We start from the raw sequence: 24,199 nt of genomic DNA, 5'->3' as shown, positions 1-24,199 counted from the left end.
TAGGGTAATGAGTACATTTCCTATCAAGAATAAACTTCTATTTTTAAATTTTCTTTCTGAAACTAAGTAATAGAATAGGCATTTAATGGAAATAACTTCAAAAATAGATTTAGGTTTTTTTTTTTTTTTTTTTTTTTTTTTTTTTCTGGGCACTGCCCTGAACGCTTTTGCGCAATGCTAGTGCTCTACCACTTTAAGCCATAGCCCCACTTTGAGTTTTTTGGTGGTTAATTGGAGATAAGAGTCTCTCATTGACTTTCCTGACTGGGCTGGCTTTGATCCACAGATCTCAGCCTCTGATTAGCTAGTGTTACAGGCATGAGCCACCAGTGTCTGGCCCAAATTTTTCTTTATTTTATGGACCTTGTCATTTTCTGTCACTGGCTATTTTTTGTTTTGGCTTTTTAAAATCAATTAACTATATATATTTAAGCATATTATGTTGTATCACCTTGTAACATCCATTTGCAAAATATATTGTTATGGATCTATTTGTAAATATTATTTATACAATTTGTCTTTGGTTCTTGCTTTAAAGTTGCATAAACACACACATGAGCTTACTACTACTTTTTTCTGAGATGTTTGAGTATGAATTGCAGATTCGTTTCAGTGTGCATTTCCTTATACACACATACAAATTTACTATTTTTTTCTGAGAGAGACCCGATTCAGTGTGTATTCTCTCAAAATGAGGATGGTCTCTTAACAGTATTACAATATATTCATAAAAATTGGAAACTAGCACATACATTCCACTGGATTTTAGGGCTTTACAGGATTTTAAGAAAACAAGGAAGAATGGAAACATCTCACCAGTGTATCCTTTCATACAGGTACAGTCATAGCCAGCCAGGCCATCCACACAGATTCCCTTATTCAGGCAAGGACTGGAGCTACATTCATTTATGTTTTCTTCACATAGTTGACCTGTGAAGAATTAGAGAATCTCTGCACTGGAGAAAAACTAGGCAGACTTGAAGACCAATAGTTTTCAAACAAGTTTCTCAGGTATAAGAATTGTGCATTAGAATTAGCCCTAAAAACCATAGCTAATCAGCTGGTCAAAACTGTTGCTCTTTGCCAGACACACTGAAATAAAATATTTCTATCCTTGCAAAGGTTCATTTTTTAAAGCCAAAAATTTTCTGTCCTGAAATTGAGTATAGATAGCATATAATAGAAATAACACCAATATCTGAGCATATATTTAAGCTAGCAAGTGTGTGTGATTTGATTCAACTTTTTCTTGTATTAGGTGTTTGCTAGTTGTTCATCCTTTGTTAGATTTATAACTTAAGAGGCAATAGTCACAAAGCTGGCAAAAAAATTGTGGGAGAAATACCCTAAATGAAGAAAATAATGTATTTTGTTCTGTGAGTTGGGAAAAACAATACCAAACTTCTGTATAGTTGTCTCATGTTCTGGATAAATGTAAGTTTAGCACGAATAACACAATTCAAGTTCTTTCTTCTATACATCTAGAAACAGAGGCCCAAAGAAATCTGGGACATTACCAGGACAGCACAGAAATGACATAAGACCTGTACAGATGTATTAGTACATAGGAATTTGCATAGATGTAGCTGTACTGCTACATCTATGCAAAGACTCCTTAGTTTAGAGTGCTTAATTTTATAGTTTGTGGATTTACCTAACTCATACCAATTATTATTTATGTATTTTATCACATAAAATGTTCTAAAAAATTTAACCAATTAAAGTTGAATCACACACACATGTATGCACATATGCACCATAGTGAAAAATTTGTTTTTTTATAAGACATTTACATAATACATAAATTTACAAAATAAATATACTAAATACATAAAATAAATGTTTTCTAAGGAGCATAGTACATTTATAGTAAATGTGTTGTTATTTATTTATTTAGTTAGTTAGTTGGTCATGGGGCTTGAATTCTGGGCCTGCGGACTGTTCCTCAGCTCTTCAGCTCAAGGCTAACACTTCACCACTTGAGCTACAAAGCCACTTCCAGTTTTCTGGTAGTTGATTGGAGATAAAGAGTCTCACAGTCTTTCCTGCCCAGGCTGGTTTTGAACCGCAATCCTCAGATGTCAGTCTCCTGAGTATCTAGGATTACAGGTGTGAGCCACTGGCGCCCAGCAATGTTGTCATTCATTTAGAAGCATGGATCTATTTTTCTTGTAGTGTCTGTATCAGCCATGTGACCCTCAGGGTCACTCACCTGATATTTGCAATTTGAGGTAAAGAAACATGCAGTGTAGTTGCTTCATTTTTATACTGCATGTGCAACCACATGCACATAGCAGAGAGCACAGAGGGAGGAGGAGAAATAAAACTGAAAACACGAGCAATTTGGCTATTGATCCACCTGTTGAACACACACCTGAGTGGGGGTGAGAAGTGTGCACACCTGCAGCTTCCTCAGCCAGTCCCAGGGCCCCTGTGCCTCTTTGGCTATCAGCTAACAAATTGCAGAGGGCAATGTGTGTGTGTGTGTGTGTGTACACATACCTGAGCCCAGAAACCTAGCCCCCCACTTTAATATTTATGAAATAAAATGACCTCTTGTTTGAGATAAAACAGGCATATTACAAAACAGCATGCCTTCCAATCTACCTGATTTGAGGGGTCTTTAGCGGCTGTTTTGACCATTTAAAATTTTCCCCTTTGCAAACTTTGGAATTAAAGTCCCAAATAAAGCATAATTTCACTGCAAAATTCTCTGTGCTTTTCTATACGACTAGGATCTGTTATTTCATGGACTCCAAATAGAGAAATATTTGAGTCATATATAATAATTGCATCATATGGGGCTGGGAAGGTGGCTCAGTGGTAGAGCGCTTGCCTTGCATGCATGAGGTCCTGGGTTCGATTCCTCAGCACCACATAAGCAAAAAGAAAAAAAAAGCTGGAAGGTGGCTCAAGTGGTAGAGCACTAGCCTTGAGCTGAAGAGTTGAGGGACAGCACCCAGGCCCAGAGTTCAGGCCTCACAACTGGACCCGCCCAAAAAATAATAATTGCATCATATATAACTGCCATACTTTATGAAAATTACTTTTAGATGATAAAGTTATTAGGCTTAGTTCTTTTGATCATTTTAAAAGAACTTACTAAGGCATAGATAACTATATACATATATGAATTTAAAATATAGAATCAGATACCTTAGATAATTATATACATGTATGAATTAAAATACATAACCACATGTTTCTACAATAGTCAAAATTTTGAGTTAGGTACAGTGCTAGAGAGTTTAGGCAATCTCAATATACTCCATTAATAATATGTTGTTGTTACTACTTGTAAGATAGTAAAGCACATTCTATTTTATGATAATATGTTTCTAATAATTATTACCATTATAATAATAGTAATAGAAAAGGGAATTGACAGTAAGTTGAGGTTTCTCAACTATTTGGGATGGACAGGGTGTTGGAGGTTGCAACTTTAAATAAGACACACACGTATCTGCATCATTTAGATTGAAAGAAGTGTGTTGACCAATCATAGCTGATTCTCTTTGCCTAGCATAATGGCGATAACAATTCCCAATGAATATAAATAATAGAAATTATGTTTATAATATCATATTAGTCTATCCTAACTGTACATGTTAAATTCACAGTGGTGATGAAATCATGATTCTGAAGTTCTTAGGTCTATGTAGTAAAACCAAGACTTGTCCCTTACCTGCATAACCCAATGAGCACTCACAAGTGAATCCTGCTACTTGGTCTTTACAAATTCCATGGTTGAGGCAAGGCATAGAGCTACATTCATCAATATTTGTTTCACATTTTAAGCCTAAAATACAAAGCAAACACCAAAGGAAAATCAAAGACAGAAATGAACAGGAATAATATGATAATTTTAAAAGGTAGTATCAGTAATTTACATTGACAGGGGGTAGTGATCAGGACAAGTAAACTGCTCTCATCTAGAGACTATTTAATGAAAGCACTATCTATTTCTTATACAGATTTAAGATAGCCTATAAGACTACATGGAAAATAGCAACAATTCCAAATAAAAAGTAGGAGTGAAAAGGGAAGTTTTGAAGTCTAACTGGAGCCAGGAATTTTGTTAATTCCAAGGTGAAAAAAACAAGAAGTCGGGATGGGAAGGAGAAAGAAAGGAGGAGGCTACAATGGTTGATAAGAATTGTACTCATTATCTTGCCCATGTAATTGTAACCCCTCTGTACAGTATTTTCACAATAAAAAAAAAACCCAAGAAGTTAGAGATGCTCCTTATTAAGGTCACTTGGCCAAGGGGTGAGGGTGGAGCAAAATCTTGCCAGATAACAGCTCACATGCCAGCTCAACCTCGGTGCACATGCCAGAGGTCAAATTGTAGCTCACATCCCAGGTGCCTGAGTATGCCTGGCTTCATCTTCCCCTTCGATGATGCCCACTGGCCTTCCAAGGGCTAACTCAACTGAAAACCTATGATCTTCCTCTACTCTGGGATGGTAGGTAGAGTGTCAAAATATGATGCTCAGACCACTGGCATTCCCTGAGAGCTTAACAGAAATATAAACCCTGGAGTAACACCTCACACCTACTGCCATATTTCTGGAGCCTATTAATATGTGTTTGGACAAGCCTTCCAGATGATTGTGACACACATTATGCTTGAGAACCACCATCATATAATATTCCCTTTCTAACCCACCACTCATTTATAGAATCTTCGATAAGACCTCTTATGTATGTAATGTTGGGACAAAACTTTGTATGAAAAAATTCACAACCCTGTCCCCGCAACACACACACACACACACACACACACACACACACACACACACACACACACACACACACGCCAACTATATAAGCAGAAGGCAGACATTCTTGCTAGCCCTTGAATATATTTTGTTTTCCAATATAATTTTGGCATGCTTTTTTTTTAGAGAATTAGTTTACTTACATACTGTTTTTATTTTTTTAAGCAGAGAGAGAGCAGGTTTATTCAAGAATAGAAGAATAGTCAAGCAAAACAGACTCTCCTACGTGAGGGGAAACCCAGAGTCGAGTATCCCTTCTGTATCATTTTATTTTCATTAAAAACTTTTAATCTGGGGCTGAAGAGTGGCTCAAATAGTACAGTGCCAACAGACCAAGGCCAGCAAGTGTGAGGCCCTAAGTTCAAACCTCAGTACTAGCCCAACCAAAACAAAACAAAACAAATCCTTTGAAACTGATTGCAATTTTGTTAAAAAGACAAAAATTTCTCTAGTATCATTAAAAAATTTCCAGAATAAAATGGAATTATTTTAAACTGTTATTTTAAGGCCCAGTTCAATTTTGTCTTTTAAGTGTTTCTGGACTCAGCTTAATTAATGTGAATCAAGCTTGTAGGGAAACATAATTCTTACATAACTCCCATGCAATTGAGTCCAAGGCCATATTGCTTTTTCTAAGTAGAGCTGCGAGGAAGATAAAACAAAGCAACAAATCTTAGCCATGTACCAAGACTTCTACGATTGTGTAACAAGGGAGAAAACTAAGAATGTGCTTGAAAATGTTTGTGCTGGACAATCTGTTCTATGTTGAATGTCATGCATTAATTTGTGTTACAAGAAACTTTGGGCACATGGCTGTTGGAACTGTATTCCCATTTAAGTAGTCACTTATGATGTGAGTTTCCTCTAAAATGTGCAAAAAAAAATCTTTGTAGGGGTATGAATATCTTTTCTTTTACCTAATGGTTAATCTTTTTTCAATTCAAAATTTTTCCCCCTGGTAAGAGTCTAGTGTATCTTGTATTATTTTTACATCAGTATATCATTAGCATTCTAAGTTTGATTCTGCAGGACACAATAAAATATACTAACGATACTAAAAGTTTGAATTGCTCAGTTACCTGTATATCCAGGAGTACACTGACAAACATAACCATGTCCAACTTGTTGGCAAGTTCCGCTGTTGTGGCAAGGATTTAAGAAGCATTCATGGAAAACCTATCAGCAAAAGAAAAGATGCCTTTTAGAGATAAAGCACTCTGTTCAACTGAAATCCTGCCTAAGCAGCCAAGAGATGTCATCAAACAGCTGGTTCTTGCTTCCAGGTGAGTTCATGAAAGCTAGCTGGAGCACTGTCTGAATAAAATTTGTGCCCTCCATCTATGGGTACAAATGATAGCTACAATACTTGAGTGATGTTCCAGTAAGCCTGAGTCATGTTCCTAAATGCTGGCAGCATGTGTGCATCTATTTGATATGTTTTAGAAGTATTTGATTGCAACCTAGGCCAGTTCAATGAAAATCCCTGGTGTGAAGCCTGATTATTTGAGAGCCCTCGCTTTTAGGGGGTTCCTACAAATTTCTAGGACTAATAAGCTCAGCTCCAAGTACAAATTTAAAAACTCCAGAAAGTCATTGTATTTGACTGTATGGAGTTGAAAAATAACAAATGAAACCGTATCATCTTTAGAAACATCAAAAGCCAAGGATTCCATGACTGGACAAAATGAATTCAGAATAATGGTAGAATCTACAAAAGTTATCAGACTTAACAAGTAGTTTAAAAAAATGAAAAACTGGCTTAGTTAAGTTCATGACTCATGTTTTTTTTTAAAAAATTCTTTCAAATTCACATTATTCCAAGAAATGTTTTCTTGCTGGCACAAAGTATGTAAATAATTTAGAAGTGAAGGCTGAACAATTCTTTTAGCCATTCTCAACAGGCTTTTGGCTAAGCCAAACATTCCTTTTTAAATGATGGGCTATGTTTGTGCTTAGTGTCAATTATTAGTGAGTCAAAGGCTCTTATAGCCACATATTCTTGGACAGACACTAAGGAAAAACTCATTTTTGGTACTTTGAACATCAAATGTGTCATTTTTGAAAGTTCTTCCTAGGAATCATGAGTAAATAAAATTATTTACTTACAGAACTCATGAGTCTGATTAGATTTGCCAACATGGTAGTTCTCTGTGTGACATGTAAGATGAAAAATTATTTTCCAGCTATTCCATTGTGCAGTAAATGGACTTACTTGACTGCCAACTTCATACTTCTTTTCTTTACTTCCAGGAGAGTTAAAGAACATGTCACTTTCTTCAGCTGCTGAGAAACTTGAACTAAAACCTACCAAAATTAATAGGGTACATGTCAGTGTGTGGTACATATTACTAATAATTTGGCTCCATCCGGACACTAAGATTCTGGTTGTAGAGTGAGTTAAGCCACATATTTTTATTTCAGTAATAAACCTTTTTGAAAGACATTTGGCAATCACCAAGTCCAGCACTTCCAAAATGGCACTTTGAGCCATTTTGTCATTAAAAATATCTTCAAAAGGTCAATTTAACAAGCCCAGATATCCGAACACATAAAAAAAGGAGATCTGAAAAACATCAGAGATGAGCAAAGAATCTCCATCATGGGGTGTGTAAGAAATGAAGTATATCAACTTACTAGAACAATCTGAGATGGATCTGGCACCAGCAAAAGTTGTAGTTCCATAAAAGGGACAAGATAGGCAGAAGGATTTTCCTGGGTCAGGCTGGTAATAGTCTCGAGGACACTGATGGCAGGGCATTAATCCCGATCGAGAGAATTCTCCTGCTGGACAAGGTACTACCAAGAAATTAAGAAACCACTCAAACTCTGTGCATATAAAACAACACATTACATTTTTTAATAGGTTCCTGCAAACTTTGGGGTATAAGAAGGCTACTGAAATAGTAATGTAGTCCCTTTTACATATTTAATATCCTCACTGTTTATCTCCCAGATAAATGTTGTACAGTTTCCCCTTCCTATCATTAACCACACATAATTATTCTATAAAGATCAGCATTATCCATAATAGCGTACATTAGTTTTCTTCCACTTCATACTATACTGTGAACATTTCCCAGATCTTTCCCTTTGTCATTAAGTAATGTGATTTTTAACAAGTAAAAACTATTGCAACCACTGGTTGATGGTGACTTATGCTGAGCTACTCAGGCGGCTGAGCTCTGAAGATCACAGTCTCAACAGCCTAGACAGAAAATTCCTCGAGATTCTCATCTCCAATGAGCTAACAAAAAAGGTAGGAAGAAGTAAAGGTGTGTCTCAAGTGATAGAGGGCTAGCCTCGAGAGGAAAAGCTAAGGAACAGTACACAGAGCCCGAGTTCAAGCGCCCCCTCCCCACCCCGAACCAACAACAAAAGTATTTTATGTTCAATATACAAAAGAAATATAAAAACTGATATCTTAGCAAAAAATTTAAAAAGGGAAACTGTGTAACATGCTCAATACACGAAGAAAAAAGAAAGACAAAAACAAATAGGACAAAAAAGGAAGGAAAAAAGAAAGGAAGGAAGAAGCAAGGAAGGCAGAGAAGGAGAGAGAGGGAGGGAGAGTATGATGGAAAGAGAGAGGGAAAAGAGGGAAAGAAAGACAGAAAGACAAATAAGAAGGCAAGAAAAAAGAGGAAAGGCGTGAGGAAGGAAAGAAGGAGAGAAAAAAGAAATGAACTGAAACTAGGAAAAATATATAAGGGGCCATTCTGGAACTTATACACATTGAACATTAAAGTAAGATAGCCAGGGCTGGGAAGGTGGCTCAGTGGTAGAGCGCTTGCCTTGCATGCATGAGGTCCTGAGTTTGATTCCACAGCACCACATTAGCAGAAAAAAAGCCAGAAGTGGTGCTGTGGCTCAAGTGGTAAAGCACTAGCCTTGAGTTGAAGAGCTGAGGGACAGCGTCCAGGCCCAGAGTTCAGGTCCCATGACCGGACCCAAAAAATTAAAAAAATAAAATAAAGTAAGATAGAGCTTACCCAGCAGCAACAAAAGTGTTGGGTTGTCATGCCCAGTTCTTACTTATGATAAGCAGAATGTAGTTAAACTGATGTGAGGAATATTGGGAGAAATGGGGGCAGTTCCCAGCATTTTGAGATGTTCTGGGAATTATAGCTGCTTAATTACAAATTTGGTGTGAGGCAAACCTCAAAGCTTATTTTGAAAGCAACAAGAAAAAACATGTCAAATAAGAACTTGCTTCAGTGTAAAAATCTTACTTGATTTCAGGGTTGGGAGGAAGTAAGGGCGGGCACAGAATTTTCTGCTGCAGACTTTCTTCTCAAGCGTGTCTACATATTGACAAAGTAAGAGTCCCCAAGAGATCTATTTCAACTATAGTATGAAGCTTTGCTTAGCTTTAAGAAATCTAAAGCTGGTTTTACTCAGCTGACATGGTTTATGAGTTTCAATTAGGTGCTAGAAAATTCTCTTTGCCACTCTTCAGTGAAACATTTAGGTTGATGAACTCTCTCCATCTACCATGTCCAAATAATTTAAACATGGGATATAGAAAAACCTATAACTCTATGTTTCCCTACTCCCCACAACTCTTGAGAGAAGAATATTACCCAAAATGCAATGCTTGATGAGCCCCTATGGGGGGGGGGAAAGTGCTCATAAAAACTTCCCATACACTTGTTTCTTTTATGTTATATCTTTTTTTTTTTTTGGTCCAGTTGTGGGGCCTGAACTCTGGGCCTGAGTGCTGTCCCTCAGCTTTTCAGCTCAAGGCTAGCACTCTACCACTTGAGCCACAGTGCCACTTCTGGCTTTTTTTTTTCTTTTTGCTTATGTGGTACTGAGGAATCGAACCCAGGGCCTCAGGCATGCAAGGCAAGCGCTCTACCACTGAGCCAACTTCCCAGCCTTATGTTATATCTTTAAAAATATATTATTGTTGTCTTTAAGTAGCCATACAAAGGAGTTACTTCAATAAATCAGTTTCTATGGACAATGCATTGTGATGGATGTCACCCCATTCATCATTCTCCTTCATCCCCTCAACCCAGCCCCTCCCCTCAACTTTCCTAGTTCCATTGGATATGCATTGAATGTTATGTCTGCATTTCCGCTCCCCCCTTCATTTGTCTAGTCCTCACCCTTGATTTCCCCCACCTTCAAGTAACGCTTTCCTGGTATTTATTTTGTTGGGCTGTGAGTTAGCATTTGTAAGGAATTACACCATGTGAATTCTCCCCTGAAAAATACCATACTTTGGTTAATATGTTTGTGTACACTCTATGTAGTTTTGCTTTTAAGGATGGTTATATCTGTAAGGATGGCCGGAGTGCAGTTAGTATAGGAGATATGTGAATGTGTCTTTGTGTTGCTTAGAAAGATGGGGAAGACACAGCTTGGCTTCACAGAAAACCTCATTCATCCTGGAATCCTAGCTGCCTAGAAGGCTAAAAAGGAGGTCAGCCTGAGCAGAAAAGTTCATGAGACCCATCTTCACCTCCAGCTGGGCGCGGTGGCACATACCATAACTCCAAGCTATGTAGGAGGCTAGATTTGGAGGATCATGTTTCCAGGTCAGCTTAGGCTGATAAGTCCATTAGACTCTGCCTCTATGGGGAAAGCTAGACGTGGTGGTGGGAGTGTATGATCCCAGCTATGATGGAAGCCAACATGATGTGGACTGGAGCAGAGATGTGTGTCCACACAGGAAGCAAGATCCTATCTTAAAAAGAACCAGCAAGAAGGGGAGATACTGTCCAAAATAAATGCACTCATTATCTGACTTATGTAACTATAACCTTTCTGTAAATCACCTTTATAATAATAAGAAGAAAAATCACCATGGGGAAAGGAGCAAACAAACCAGGACTCAGCAGTGTGGAGGTGTGGCTCAATGGCTCAACTGGAAGATCAACAGCCTAGCAAGCATGAGACCCTAGGTTCAAACTCCAGTGCCACCAAAAGCCACCCACTCATTCTATAAGGGAGCAGCATCTTTGGGTTGCCACAAATCTTAGGTTATTAAATAAGAGTATTCAGAATGGAGAGAGTATACAATATCTTCTAGATATGTTTATTCTTTCCTCAATAGCAGAGGTAGTCTAACACCTTAATTTTTGGTAGTGCTGAGATTTGAACTCAGGACCTCATACATACTAAGCCTACTTGAGGCACCTTACTAGGACTGCAACTTCTTTTTTTTTTTTTTGTCGGTCATGGGGCTTGAACTCTGGGCCTGAGCGCTGTCCCTCAGCTCTTCAACTCAAGGCTAGCACTCTACCACTTGAGCTACAGAGCCACTTCTGGTTTTCTGGTGTTTTGTTGGAGATAAGAGTTTCATGGACTTTCCTGCCTGGGCTGGCTTTGAAGGGTGATCCTCACATCTCAGCCTCCTGAGTAGCTAGGATTACAGGCATGAGCCACTGGCGCCTGGCTACTTCTGACTTTTAATACAGTTTTGTTGACTTTGCTAAGCACTTGCAAAGCTTTGTAGATTCTGACAGCAGGTTGACCTTGACTGCCAGTCCCAGTTTCATGATAATTCTTTGTTTTCATTTTGTATTTACATCTTTAGGAAGTTTTGACTAAATTAACTATGTTCAGTAGGGATGCTAGTTAAAAATACACACACATGAGAAATATATAATATATTAAGCCAGTAGTTCTTAACATGCAGACCCTACACCAACAAAATAGATGAAAACTAGCTAAAGATGAAAATTATGAGATCTTCCTTAGGCTTAGTGAACCCCAGAATTCTGGGGATGAGGTGCAACAATAGGTGTTTAACAAACCCTTGGTTCTCCTGGCTGAGAACTAAAGCTGTGACTCTCAACTTATCCTGCTACTTGAGAGTCATCTGGGGGGGGGGGAACTAGAAACTACTGTCCAGGCCTTACCTCAGATATAATAAATTAGAATATCTTGGAGTGGAGATTAGGCTTCCATATTTGTAAAATACTTGTATAAATGTAAAGATGATTGTAAAGTACAGGCAGAATGAATGATCATCTAAGGACCCTTAACATCATAAGGAATGAAATGCCAGAATTCAGAGAATTCTCTATTTTCAGAGTTCCAAGGAGCACTAAACAGGACATCATTTTATAAATAAAGAAATAGATGTATATTTCCTAGACCTAAAGTCACATGTTGATTCATGAGGCCTGGGACCAAGTCTTACATTAGTTTAATAGCACTAGTCTAATGTTTGTCCTGAAGTGTTGACTGGGTGACTGTAAAGAAACTCTCTGTGAAGAGACAGCTGATTACATTCTTTGAGTATAGAAAGACATACAGTGTGGCTGAAAACATTCTATAGACCCCAGTAGGCTTAAAGAAATAGTGTTAATTTTTGGATAACCTCCACAAGCAGTGAAGTTCACAGCTCCTCTTTTCACCGTGGTAGTGGGTTCCGCACATAAGAGGCAGCTCTGGGAGCCAAACTCTGGCTGATAGGTGCCCAGTGGACATGATTCACAAGTCTCAAGACCATTGGAAGAGTATGTGCCTTGTTTACACTGAGCTAAAAAGAAGAAAACAATAATGTAATTAGTAATGATCATACCCAATTAATTCTGCACTGGGTAAGGGGTTCTGCATTTTAATCTAGAATAGAAAAGACATGAAGCACTCTTCTTCCTGGTGGTCAAGCACATACATTGTCGAGCTCCTGCCTCTCAATGTTACTAAATATTAGACTTGATTACTCCCATTACGGCCTGGCCTGTTAGTGTTTGGCACTTAAAATACAGTGTGTGTTTATGATTAACTGCTGAATAACATGAGGAGTGCAGATCACAGAAAGGCACTATCGCAAGAATGAACTGTATACAGGGGAGCTTGTGTACAACTTGTACAGTGTTTTTTTGAGTAATCAAAACAAACACCAAAGTGGGATCAAGTCTTATATAATCACTCTCACATCTTTGCTACAGTGAATGAAAATTGGCTCTGCTGCTTCCTACTACTTAAGAGATGCTGCTTCACTAGAGGGCTGGAGGGAAATAGCAAAAACAAAACAAAACAAAGCAAAGCAGTCATAGTATTGGCAACAGATGCTAAGAAAAGGAAGGAAGGAAGGAAGGAAGGAAGGAAGGAAGGAAGGAAGGAAGGAAGGAAGGAAGGAAGGCAGGCAGGCAGGCAGGAAGGAAGGAAGGAAGCAAGCAAGCAAGCAAGAAAGCAAGCAAGCAAGCAGGAAAGCAAGCAAGCAAACAAGCAAGCAAGCAAGCAAGCAAGGAAAAGTTCCAGCTATTTGATGAATGTAGATTGGTGTTTGACTTCAAGAGAGAACCATGGAATATTTCCAAAATAAGTGAATTTCTTTGTAATGGGGGAGACATTCTAGTAATATTTTATAATTAAAACAAAGAATAAATATGCTTTCAATCACGTTCTTTTATTAGTCTACTTTCTATTTTGATTTCTGAGGTGTGACAGATCTTAGAACACTAGACCCCAAAAGAAGGTATCTTGGCATAGTGGATATTTAAAGCTGAAGGAATCTGAGAAATTTATAGAAGCAGGAAGAGCTCCTTGACTTTCCCCTTCCCTTTACTCCTGAAGCAAGTCATAACACCCTTAGAGACATTAGCCTTGTTACCTAGAAAAAAGGAATATTCATATCTCTGAAGACAGAACTACAAAGAGAGTCTGAACAAACAGGCCTTGCTAAGTAATCCCTAACTTATTAACATTAGTTCACACCCCTTGATCCAACCATCCTTCTCCACTCTATCCACAAGTTTCTTTACTTCTTGGAGTGTTCATTTACAAAGACTACTAGGTCACCTAAAGCTTGATGAAATAAATTGGTATGCTCTCCTCTTACTGATTAACACTTTTTTTTTTATAGGAGTCCTAGCCATAAATCAAGAGATGGGTGAAGAAATCCTTCTTCCCATCCAACTGGCCACAAAATTCAGGCTGCTTCTGCTCAGAATGTCCGCTAAGCCCATGCATTACCTTTGCACTCAGAGATGCTTCTGGAATGGAGGTACTCAGTGCGAGTTCCAGGAGGACAAGGCTTGCACCTTAGTTGCCCTTCTTCATCTTGATAGGATCCGATCCCACAGCTTTCACAGGCAGAATGCTCCAGAGAATAATGAGTTCCCAAAGGACAGTTGACTATAGAGAAAACAAGCAAAAAAACACAAATCAGTATCACAACCAAGGAAGATGCTCAAATTCTTCTTTTCCTCTGACAGAAAACTAATCAAAATTGCTTCTAGGTACCATTGCTCTCATTAAATTTTACTGCCAGAGGTCCACTCCCAACATAAACCTTTCAGAAATTTCTAGAAACCAAGAACAGTGGTTATTATGATTTGGATTTTGTTTTCCTCTTTATTTTTATTATCTTTAGGGGTTTCAATTCAACATGTCAGTTTATAAGTGCAATGCATGTTGACCAATGTTACCTCTTCCAACATTCTTTCCCTTTGCCCCCACCTATCCCTTCAGGTTACATGGTTCATTTCTATATACGTACATTGAATCATGATTGTATTCTCCCACCCTTCCTCTCCAAGTAGTTTCTATTTATTTTTATTAATTTTAAATTTTATTTAACTTTTTTAGTTTTTAAAATTGTTTTTATTTGTTTGTTTTTGAGAACGTTCAAATTTTCATTGAGCAAGCTTGAGACTTCTGTGATGAGCCCTTAAAGTATGGGTAAAAGCTAACCCAGATCATCAGTTGACAAAGAAAAAGATTCCAGGCCAGGCGCTGGTGGCTCAGGCTTGTAATTCTAGCTACTGAGGAGGCTGAGATCTGAGGATCGGAGTTTGAATGAAGCCCCAGTCCAGGAGACTGTGATCTCCAATTAATCACCAGAAAAGCAGAAGTGGAGCTGTGGCTCAAAGTAAGAACTAGCCTTGAGCAAAAATGCTCAAGGACAGCACCCAGCCTTGAGTTCAAGCCCCATGACTGCAAAAAAAAAAAAAGATTCCAGAAGAAGAGGATAAAACAATGAATATTTTGGTTAAGGTCTAGCGTGGCTAAATTATTTTTTCTCAGCCAGGTACTGGCAGCTCATGACTATAGCTACTCAGGAGGCTGAGATCTGAGGATTCTGGTTTGAAATCAGCCAGGGTAGAAAAGTCTGTGAAACCCTTAACTCTAATAAACTATGTAGAAAAAGGCAGAAGTGACACTGTGGCTCAAGTGTAGTGCTGGGGAGAAAAAAAGAATCTCAGAGACAGTGCCCAGGCCCTGAGTTCAAGCCTTGGGACCGGCACCAAAAACAAAAAAACAGTTTTCTTAATTGTTCTTCTTAATAATTCCCCTTATGAAGCAGACAGCTTGGCCATCCCATCTCATTTCTAGAAACAACAACAGGCTAATACTGTGAGGTTAAACCTGCTAAGGTAAACAGAGTCCTTCTACGCTTGTAGGACTTACCCTCTTCTGAGGGCCTGTCTGAAGCATCCTCAGTTTATAAAGTCCATGGGAAACAGACTGACTGTAAAACATTTTTTTCCATGGAGATTCAGTCTATGATTTAGTAGGTTTAAAGAGCTCAACAATTCGGAGTCCAAATTGGACCATTAAACTCATTGGGAAAGCTACTATTTTTGTAGAGAAGATACTTGAACTTACTGATTAGATGATCCTGAGACATTATAATGGGTTCTCATTATCTGGTACTCATTAAAAATGTCAATTCCCAGCCCTTTCCCCCTTTTATCAAAGTGTCAGATGCATTTATTTTGACTATGGCCTGAGTAAAGTGCACTTCATAATCATTTTCAGTGATGCTGATACAAGTAGCCTGAAGGCCACCTGAGAAATGAAAAACACTGGCTAAAATGATGCCTAACTTCTCATAGAAGCAGTAGAGGAGCCCAGGAGATGCTTAGAATGACAATAATTTTAATGGATTGAATTTGTCACATTATGAAAACCCAGCAGAGCTCTTAGAATGGTAACAAGAACTATTAAAGGTAGTTTTCTAGAAAGGACTCAAGAGTCATGTCTACCATGGCTCTTGTCTACCACAGGACTCAGCTTCATCAACAGACATTAGTTAGAGGAGATTCTATTACCTAGAAATAACTTCTGTGGGGCAACAGATTAGAACTGATCTAGATAATGGCAGCCAAAGCAGGCTTTAGAAGATATGGGACTTGTGGGTGTTAATGACTGCTTAAGGCCTCTGGGGTGTTTTTAAGTGATGAACAAAAATATACTTAATCTTGTGAAAATCTGACTCTCAAAAATCAAATGGTACCCCACAAACAAGGTTAAAGTTCTTGTGGTTAATTGAAGTGATGAAGTGAGAATTTTAGCTGTGATAAAGGTAGACTGTCTTAAGGTGGAATGTCTTTAGCGCAAGTTGAGTAAGATGATGGAAAAAATGAATCAAGCATCCACAGTACAATACCAAACTCTATACATTGTGAGCATTTGTAGTTACCTTGTCACTATAGACTCTCCAGATACAAAGGGTCTCCTGGACCATTCTTGGAACTACTGCTAAAAGTTATGATGTGAGGATCTATTTATAAAAATAAGGCTTGAAGCTCTCACCTAAAATATTTTCTTGTCCTGGCCTGTAGTACTTGCTTAAGTGCTTGAGACAGAATAGTAGTACTAAAAAAAATCACGCAAGAAGGAAATGTCTTTTTCCTCACAATATTTTTTTGGGAGGAAAAGTGGCCATATTTGTCTCACTTAACTCATTATAGACTAAACCTTTGTGATCACAAGAAAAAGTCTTACCACACATGCGCCCCCTTAGCACTGAGCCTGGTCTGCAGAAGAGAAAAGCCTTTGCTGTTTCTAGTGAATTGCTATCAGCCACCAGCCTTTCTGAGGCAAGCTGGAAGGAATACATGGGCTCTGTATTGAGTGTCCTTTTCAGCTGATTCGTGATCATTTCCAATGTCTTAATGAGTCGTTGCTGATTTTCCAATTCAAGGGTATCATTTCTTTCATCAGGTAATGGCACACTAGCTGAGATAAAAACAAGACAAAAGAAAACATAACACACACTATGATGTTTCAGAAAGTTGTATATAATTTGCTTTTACCAAAAGAAATGGCACCCTAAAAGCTTTTCAGGAAAAACTCACAGTAAATTGAACTACCACTCACTGAACAACTAACATATGGGTAATTTTAAGAAACTATAACTTTTTGAGTGTATGCCAGTGCTGGGGTTTGAACTCAGCACCTTGAGTTCTAAGCTTGACGTTTTCAGTCATGGCTGGCACTCTAACACTTGAGCTACACCTCTATTTCCAGCTTTTTGGTGACTAATTGGAGATAAGAGTCTCAGGGAGTTTCCTGCTCTGGCTGGCTTCAAACTATGATCCTGTTACCTCAGCTTCCTCAGTAACTAGGATTACAGGTATGAGCCACTAGTACCTGGCTAATATAATTTGTTTTATTCCTTTCACATGCTGGGTTTTCATCACCTTTTGAGCAGAGATCTTTACTATCATGGATTAAATTGCTGTAATTTCTTGTATTTTTACAAGAATAAAACAAGATATTTATTGCTGTGGGACCAGCAATGTGACATTAAATAGAATAACAAAACAACAAGTCAAAACCTGGTTGAGAATGCTGTCTCTAATTCTCAGTTCTGAGGTCATTTGCTAATAATGATAATAAATGAGAGGTTTGAGAATTAGGTTTCCAACTCCAAATTTCATTTAATATTATCTTTTCAAACAGAAAGTTTATCCTTACCTGTGATGTTAAAAATTAACCGGATTTTGTGGTCAGATGATGGGGCACTTCTTGCAATCCGTGGAGATCTGGCTTGGCTCAGGTCAGTGTTTGTCCCCTGCACAGTGTCCAGAAAGTCATCGTAAGAGTAATCTAGCCTATTAGCTGTGCTCCAGCCTCCAGGTCCTGGCAGTTGGGGCAAAGAGACAAATGATTGTATAGTAGTAGTATCTTCCAAAGTGTGTTTAAGTTCTAATGGTAAATTTCAAGTCAAACTGCACTTTGACCATTTAAAAGATATACGTCACGTACAGGGTTTGGTCTACAATCTTATATTGTAATTTGGGTATATTGTACTTTGAGTATACTAAAAGACTTACTCGAAAGGAAGGCCCTGTGTAGATATATAGGCATGTATCCTATCCTGTCTTTGAGTTAATAGTTACCCTAGCTTTAGAGGTAAACAGGAGTAGGTGCTGAATTCTGATCTATTTTTATTTCCCTTAATGAACTGCTACAAAGAAAATTGGCTTTCCATATAAATTTAATGGATCTATTCAGAATGCCATGGCATATTTGCCATACCTGCAATGTATTTTGAAAGTGTGGTAGTTTCTAAAACTAAGTGTAACAACCTATTAGCACATAATCAAATTATACAGCCATCCTAAACTGGGTCAACCAATTAATAAGAGTAAATTTCCTAGATTCCACCACCTTTGTGGAATTATTCTACTTTGCATTGCCATTTAGAAAACTATGGACACTAAGTAATGCAATTACCAATCGCAAAGCCATTGTCATAGTCATAATTATACTCCAGGCAATATTTTTTGGTCAAGTCCTCCAGCCTGCATTCAATATCATCAGCATCACTACAAAATGATGGGACCTGCAAATCAAATGAAGAAAGCAAGATGTCAATCACACCTGTGTGCTTTGGGTAAACCCTTTGTTCCCCTGGCTTTTATATTTCTATGAGCAGGAATGGAGGGAAGGTTCTGTGTGTTCCTGTAAAGGCCTCTAGTCTCCTCTCTTCTTTTCCTCCAGCTTCTAACTACTTAAATTAGTCTTGTCCTTTCTATCTCTTCTACATCACTCACCACTGGGAGCCCAGGAATCTTGAGATAGTTCTGTCTCTAGACGAAAGCCCATATACCACATGATGATCTGGGTATTTTTCTCTTCCTCTTCCTCTGAGGCTGGCCTGGAACTCACTATGTAGCACAGGCTGGTCTCAAATTTGTAATCCCCTTGCCTCCTGAGTGCTGAGATTACAGGCATGTGCCACCACCGGGCCTGCCTCACACTCTTTTCTGACCTTGTCCATCCCCTTGACTCTTCTGTCTGCCCCCTGGTGCTGCCAGTCAGTAAAAGGCAAACGTTCTACTATTCCTACCTCTTGTCTTTATGCTCCCTTCACCTTTGTCCAACTGGAACTCAACTTTCTAGTTCTGGGGAATATTTTCCAGCAAATAATTCTGGAAACAGTAGAAATTCTAGACTCCTGGAGATCTGGATAGGCCTGGAATCAGAGGAACTCTCTTATGGAATCTGTTTTCAGAATATATCCCAAATTCTTTTCACTTCTCACCACCTCCCATCTACCTGAATCACCATCGTCTCTTGCTTTAGCTTCTTATTGCCATCTTTTTCTCTCTCCATTTCTTGCTCTCCTTCTGCTTCTACTATTGTTCAGGGTTACTCACATAACCCTAGTTTCCTTAAAACACTTTCCATCTCAATCAGAATAAATATCAGTCTTTACCATGACTTTCAAGGCTTTCCAGTTGACTTCTCATCTCAGTTCTACTTTTTCTACCCAGTGTGATCTCTATGGCTCATCCCTCTATCCTTTACTCCTGCCACTCTAACCTCTTTATACTAGTTCAAACTTCCAAGCCCATACTGCCTCAGTGCCTTTATAGGTCTGGTATAATTAATATGTGGACATTATTGCCTTTTAAATCATAGATCAGTAGTGATAGAGGCCTAATAAGTATAGTATTTTCTTGGTTTCCTACCAGTAATGATAATTATTTTTCTCTTTGGAATTTTGTTTTATCAAATGGATTTAAATAAAGCCTTTTAAACAATAAGATGTTTATTAAATGGATGCAATGTAATGCAGTTAATATATTTATAACAATGCTTGGTGCATGGCAAACAGTACTATAAAATACTTCGAAATACTATAAAATATATGTTAGCAAATAAAGTGCTACCCACTCCATCAGACATTCAGATATCTTACATAACATCTTTCCTGCCTTTAAAATGTTTCATATAATTAAATATATTAGTCTACATTTTTTGCAATTGCTGAAAGAGCCCTAAACAACTACGAATGAAAAAGAAAATACTTTAAATGTTCAATTCACTCCTCATCATAAAAGAATGTAGTTTACAATGTTAGGTGTTTCTGTTAGATTTTTAAATTATAGGATAGTTATTCTCAAAGCACAGGTCTCCCAGTGTTTCTGACTTTCTGAATTGGAGTATTTTTTTTCAAGGTAATATTTAAATGTAGATTGGTTTATCATATATTCCAGAAGCCCAAAATTAATTAGCAATCCTAACTATCAGGTACAATTTTGGATCACAAATAGAGAAATTATCAGGGGTGGGAATTCGAGTTGTCACCAACAGAGAGAACTCATAACCCTGTCAGCATCCTTTAAAATATGACATAAAATAAAGGAGCACTTCTGACTTACCATTTTCCCCAGAGTAGTCTCAAAGGCTTCCGAAAACTTTCTCAACAGATCCACATCATCGCAGCGAGTTGCTTTGTACAGTGTCACAAAGGATTTGAACCCATGGTTTGCAAAACGTTTTACTGGAAAATGTTAGGCAAAACAGCTTCAGTTGGTTAGTGTTTTTGAAGCAAAGATTTATCTTTCTATGGAATAACGGATGCTTAAAAATTTAAATCTAACGTGATTGTTCTAAAAATAAGATATGACAAACAAAATTCCTGTGTATTAATCAATCACCAACAACTGTGTGCCAAGCCGAATTGTACACAGTTACTCAGTAATGGGGTTTGCTTTTGATCTATTACTCTTTATCTTCCAATTAGATGAAAAAGCGAGACTATGTGTGAGAATATGAGATCTTTTGATCCTGGATGGATCTAAGTTCTTTTTATTTTTACCTCTAAGTGTATATCATATATTTACATTTTCAACTAACATATTAAAAGTCTCCAAATATTTTATACAGATTCATATTCCTTGAAAGTATAATTTCCACAGAGACAAATTTCTTCTTGTATCAAGAGTATGCATGGTTAGATTTACCAAGATGTTCCAAAATATTCAGGAGCAATATCTCCTAACAGTGGCCTCCAACGATCTTAAATTGTGGAAGACGTGAGTGACCTTGCTTCTATTTAATTCTTTAATTTGAAAAAAATAGTTCATGTAAGTGAACTTTACTGGATATACATATGTGTGTGAGCATATATATTCATATTTATATTTGGCATTTAAACTCCATCAATAGTATTAGATCAAAGATTCAACCAGAAAATAAGTTACATGATAAGACACTGGGTTATTTTTTGTGTGTATGTGTTAGAACTGAGGCTTTGAACTCAGGGACTAGTCGCTATCTCTTATCATTTTCATTCAAGGCTGGTGCTTTACTTGTACTATACCTTCAACTTCCAGCTCTCATGGATTTAACTGCCTGGGCTGGCTTCAATGTGTGAGCCTCAGATCTCAGCCTCTTGAATAGCTAAGATTACAGGCATGAGCCACTGGTACCCCAGCTGAGTAACTTATAGCAACAAATATTTCAGATTATAGAAGAGCTCTAAATCTATACCCAGTCTAAACAGAATGCAATGTATCTATTTATTTAATGCTTTATATGGGATATTAACTTAAATGTAAGTTCTTCTAGCAAAAATGAGACTGAAAATTTTATATTAACAGGTCAAGAACTACATGGTAACAGATCTATTCATATACTTCTGATAAACTGTGAGTTAGCCAAGATGCTTTCTTATAGCAACCTGATCTAGAACATAACTATGGTGGCTAATATTTTAAACTCAAGGAAGAAGAATTCTCTTGTTCATAAACATTTCAAATTTGTGACTCCCTTATCCACTAATTCCCATTGAAAGGCAATCATCCTCTTTAAAAGAAATATGCATGTAAATATACCATAAAAGGGTCCAGAATAAAATTAAAACTTACTAGCACAGTCTGGCCATTCAGTGGAATATGGTGGCTTCCAAATACCATCTTCAAAAGCACAATAATAATGCTCAGTGGACCCTTCTGTGAAATCATAGCCCTCCAGGCAACTTAATGTGCAGTTAACTCCAGCACTATCCTGGGCACAGGTAAAATTCCCATTTATAGGTGTAAAGGGAACTTCACAGGGAGAAGCTGTGTTAAAAATAACATGGTATTACTTATACATAGTGCTATGCAAAGTATAAATAAAATTCCAGATGTTTAAGCTGAGGTTTTATTTTTTAAGAATTCTTCCTATCTGTCACTATCTCTAGGAATATTTTCCTATACATCCTCAGTGTAAGACGTGTCAATGACTGCTTTTGGTTTTTGTCTGGGCACACATCAAAATTCATGTCTATGTGCACTTAGGAGGATAGTTCATAATTATTTATGAATCTGTATGATTATTTTCACATCTCTTTAATAAAAGTGAAGAGTGCATAGTAGTTTTGTGCTGCAAAACCATTTTCAGAATGCTTCTTCAAACGTGCAAATTAGATGACTATAACAATACTTTGTCACTTAGAGAAAATGTTAGTAAAATGGTAAAGGGTTGCTAATGACATCTGGAAAAAATATCTCTATCAGTATTTTAACTTTGAAAATCCAATGTGCCCTTCTTTCACAAGACAGAAGACTATAGTAATCAGATATTATGACATGTCAATTGGGTTTGGGGGGGTCTCATGAAGAGAATACCTTTTATGACAATGTGGATGTCACATGTTCTGTTATTGCCTGAAGGGTCAGTGGCTGTATACTGCACCACAGTCTCCCCATGAGGGAAAAGGTCTCCTTGTGTGTGGCTTTTGGTGATGATCAAGTCAGAGCCTAGAAAAGAAAGGAAGCATGGCATGTTTGCATTAGACTGGTCTCCAGTTATTTTACTAGTCTTTATGTGATCTGAAGTTTCAGTTTCTCTATATGCAAATCAGTAGGGCTTTCCACATATGTTGCTATGTCCACTAGAAGAAAAGGAAAGGTTTGCTATATGTTCTATCACATAGGAATAGTATGTTCCAAAGCTCCATTAGATTGAGGCATTTTTCTGATATGGTTTTTCTTTAAATAAATCAACTAGAATATTAGGAGTTTAAGAAATATATTTATCATTTTATTGTTGCTTTTCTGTGTTTCAGTAAAAATTTTAGAGTGAATTTTTGCTATATTTGCTTACCTTTTTTCCTATTTTTTATTCAATGACCCTTTGTCAATTTATTTGGGTCATGTTTAAGAATGAGTCTAAATATATAGCTTGGACTAGAGATTACGAACAGAATTCAGAGCTCATTCTTCAAAAGAATTATAGGCTTGGAGATGCCATCAATTCATTAGAACACCTCCAGTTACAAAAAGCCTAGTGTAGCTCTAATAAATGTCCATGTTTAATTATACTAGCATTAAAACATATTGCCTTACATAATTACCCATCCTGCTTAGGAGAGTTGTGATTTGCTTTCCACTTCCCTTACCCTCTTACAGAGCTTTTGCAAAACAAAAAATAATTCAGTGTTCCCATGATGATCCCCAAATCCTCATATCTCACCTGAGTTGTCTGAGAACTGAGGCTCATCCCAGCTGGCAATGTACTCCTTCTCTGAGGTCTGGATTGGAGGTGGAGATCTACACAAGTCTATTACAGGGGGCTCTTCATCTAAAGAACATGAAATCAAATGATTAAGTCACAATCTGTGAGAACAATTATAGGCTCTGGAGAAAGAAGGAAACCTGCAGTATAAGTTGACCTTGAAAGAAACAAGGCTGTTTCAGCGGTTCTTTTGATGATGAGGTATATCTGATTTGCAATTCCAACATCAAAAGAAAGAGCTGTATTTTGCTAGGCTATTCTTTGTCTGTTGAAGAAATATCAGGATCTTGAAATTACTGTGATCACAGCTGTGTGGAAAACATTCCAGATGTGATGACCACTGAATTTGTGGGCTCTGTCCACAATGGTTGAGGAGACCCACCCAGAGAGGATGAGAAAACTTTTCCAGATACACTGAAGGAATGAAAATGGCAAAAAACTAGTGACTCTCCTCCTCTGTCTCCTATCTGACAAGTCAAGACAGGGTTGACAGTTAATTCAATAGTAGGATCATATGGTAGAGATCTGGGTCGTGTCATAGATGCGTGAGGCCCTGATGTTGCTGCAAAGCTGGCAGGCTAAGGCAGGTATATTCTAGATGAAGACAAAGAATAAGGTATGGGCCTGGAACTGGGGAAATGGAGAAGACATAATGTCACCTACTGAAGTTAAACAACTCGGAATCTATTACTAAGCATTTGAATTCAAATTGAAATGAGGATCTGAGGTTGGCTGGGTAAGCCAGATTTCAAAGCCCTGGTTGAACTTGGTGGAATTTTTGGAGGTCAGTAAAGAACAACAATGAGGTTTTTAGTGAGAGGAACTAAGGCCAGGAGTTCCGGTCACACACAGGAGTTAACAGTCACCACCAGAGGCAGAAAACACAATCTCAGTATCCTAATCTCCTCACCCCAGTTCTAGTATTTCTGTGA

General features: G+C 37.7%; 1 protein-coding gene across 1 annotated transcript in view; it reads right to left on the bottom strand.

Moving 5' to 3' along the window:
• Svep1 (sushi, von Willebrand factor type A, EGF and pentraxin domain containing 1) overlaps positions 1-24,199 on the bottom strand; it is a 165,084-nt gene that overhangs the window by 65,107 nt on the left and 75,778 nt on the right. The window contains exons 11-24 of the mRNA XM_013023225.1: positions 23,226-23,333; positions 22,379-22,510; positions 21,635-21,829; positions 20,144-20,265; positions 18,210-18,318; positions 17,448-17,612; positions 16,473-16,706; positions 13,716-13,877; positions 12,115-12,276; positions 7,416-7,577; positions 6,994-7,085; positions 5,861-5,957; positions 3,686-3,799; positions 817-930 (exon numbers count right to left, since the gene is read on the bottom strand). Of these exons, the coding sequence (XP_012878679.1) occupies positions 817-930; positions 3,686-3,799; positions 5,861-5,957; positions 6,994-7,085; positions 7,416-7,577; positions 12,115-12,276; positions 13,716-13,877; positions 16,473-16,706; positions 17,448-17,612; positions 18,210-18,318; positions 20,144-20,265; positions 21,635-21,829; positions 22,379-22,510; positions 23,226-23,333 (1,968 nt within the window). The remainder of the gene's footprint in view (positions 1-816; positions 931-3,685; positions 3,800-5,860; positions 5,958-6,993; positions 7,086-7,415; positions 7,578-12,114; positions 12,277-13,715; positions 13,878-16,472; positions 16,707-17,447; positions 17,613-18,209; positions 18,319-20,143; positions 20,266-21,634; positions 21,830-22,378; positions 22,511-23,225; positions 23,334-24,199) is intronic.

The sequence above is a fragment of the Dipodomys ordii genome, unplaced genomic scaffold (genome assembly GCF_000151885.1).
Source record: "Dipodomys ordii isolate 6190 unplaced genomic scaffold, Dord_2.0 Scaffold67, whole genome shotgun sequence".
NCBI lineage: Eukaryota > Metazoa > Chordata > Mammalia > Rodentia > Heteromyidae > Dipodomys > Dipodomys ordii.
This window is presented reverse-complemented; position numbering and strand designations above follow the sequence as displayed.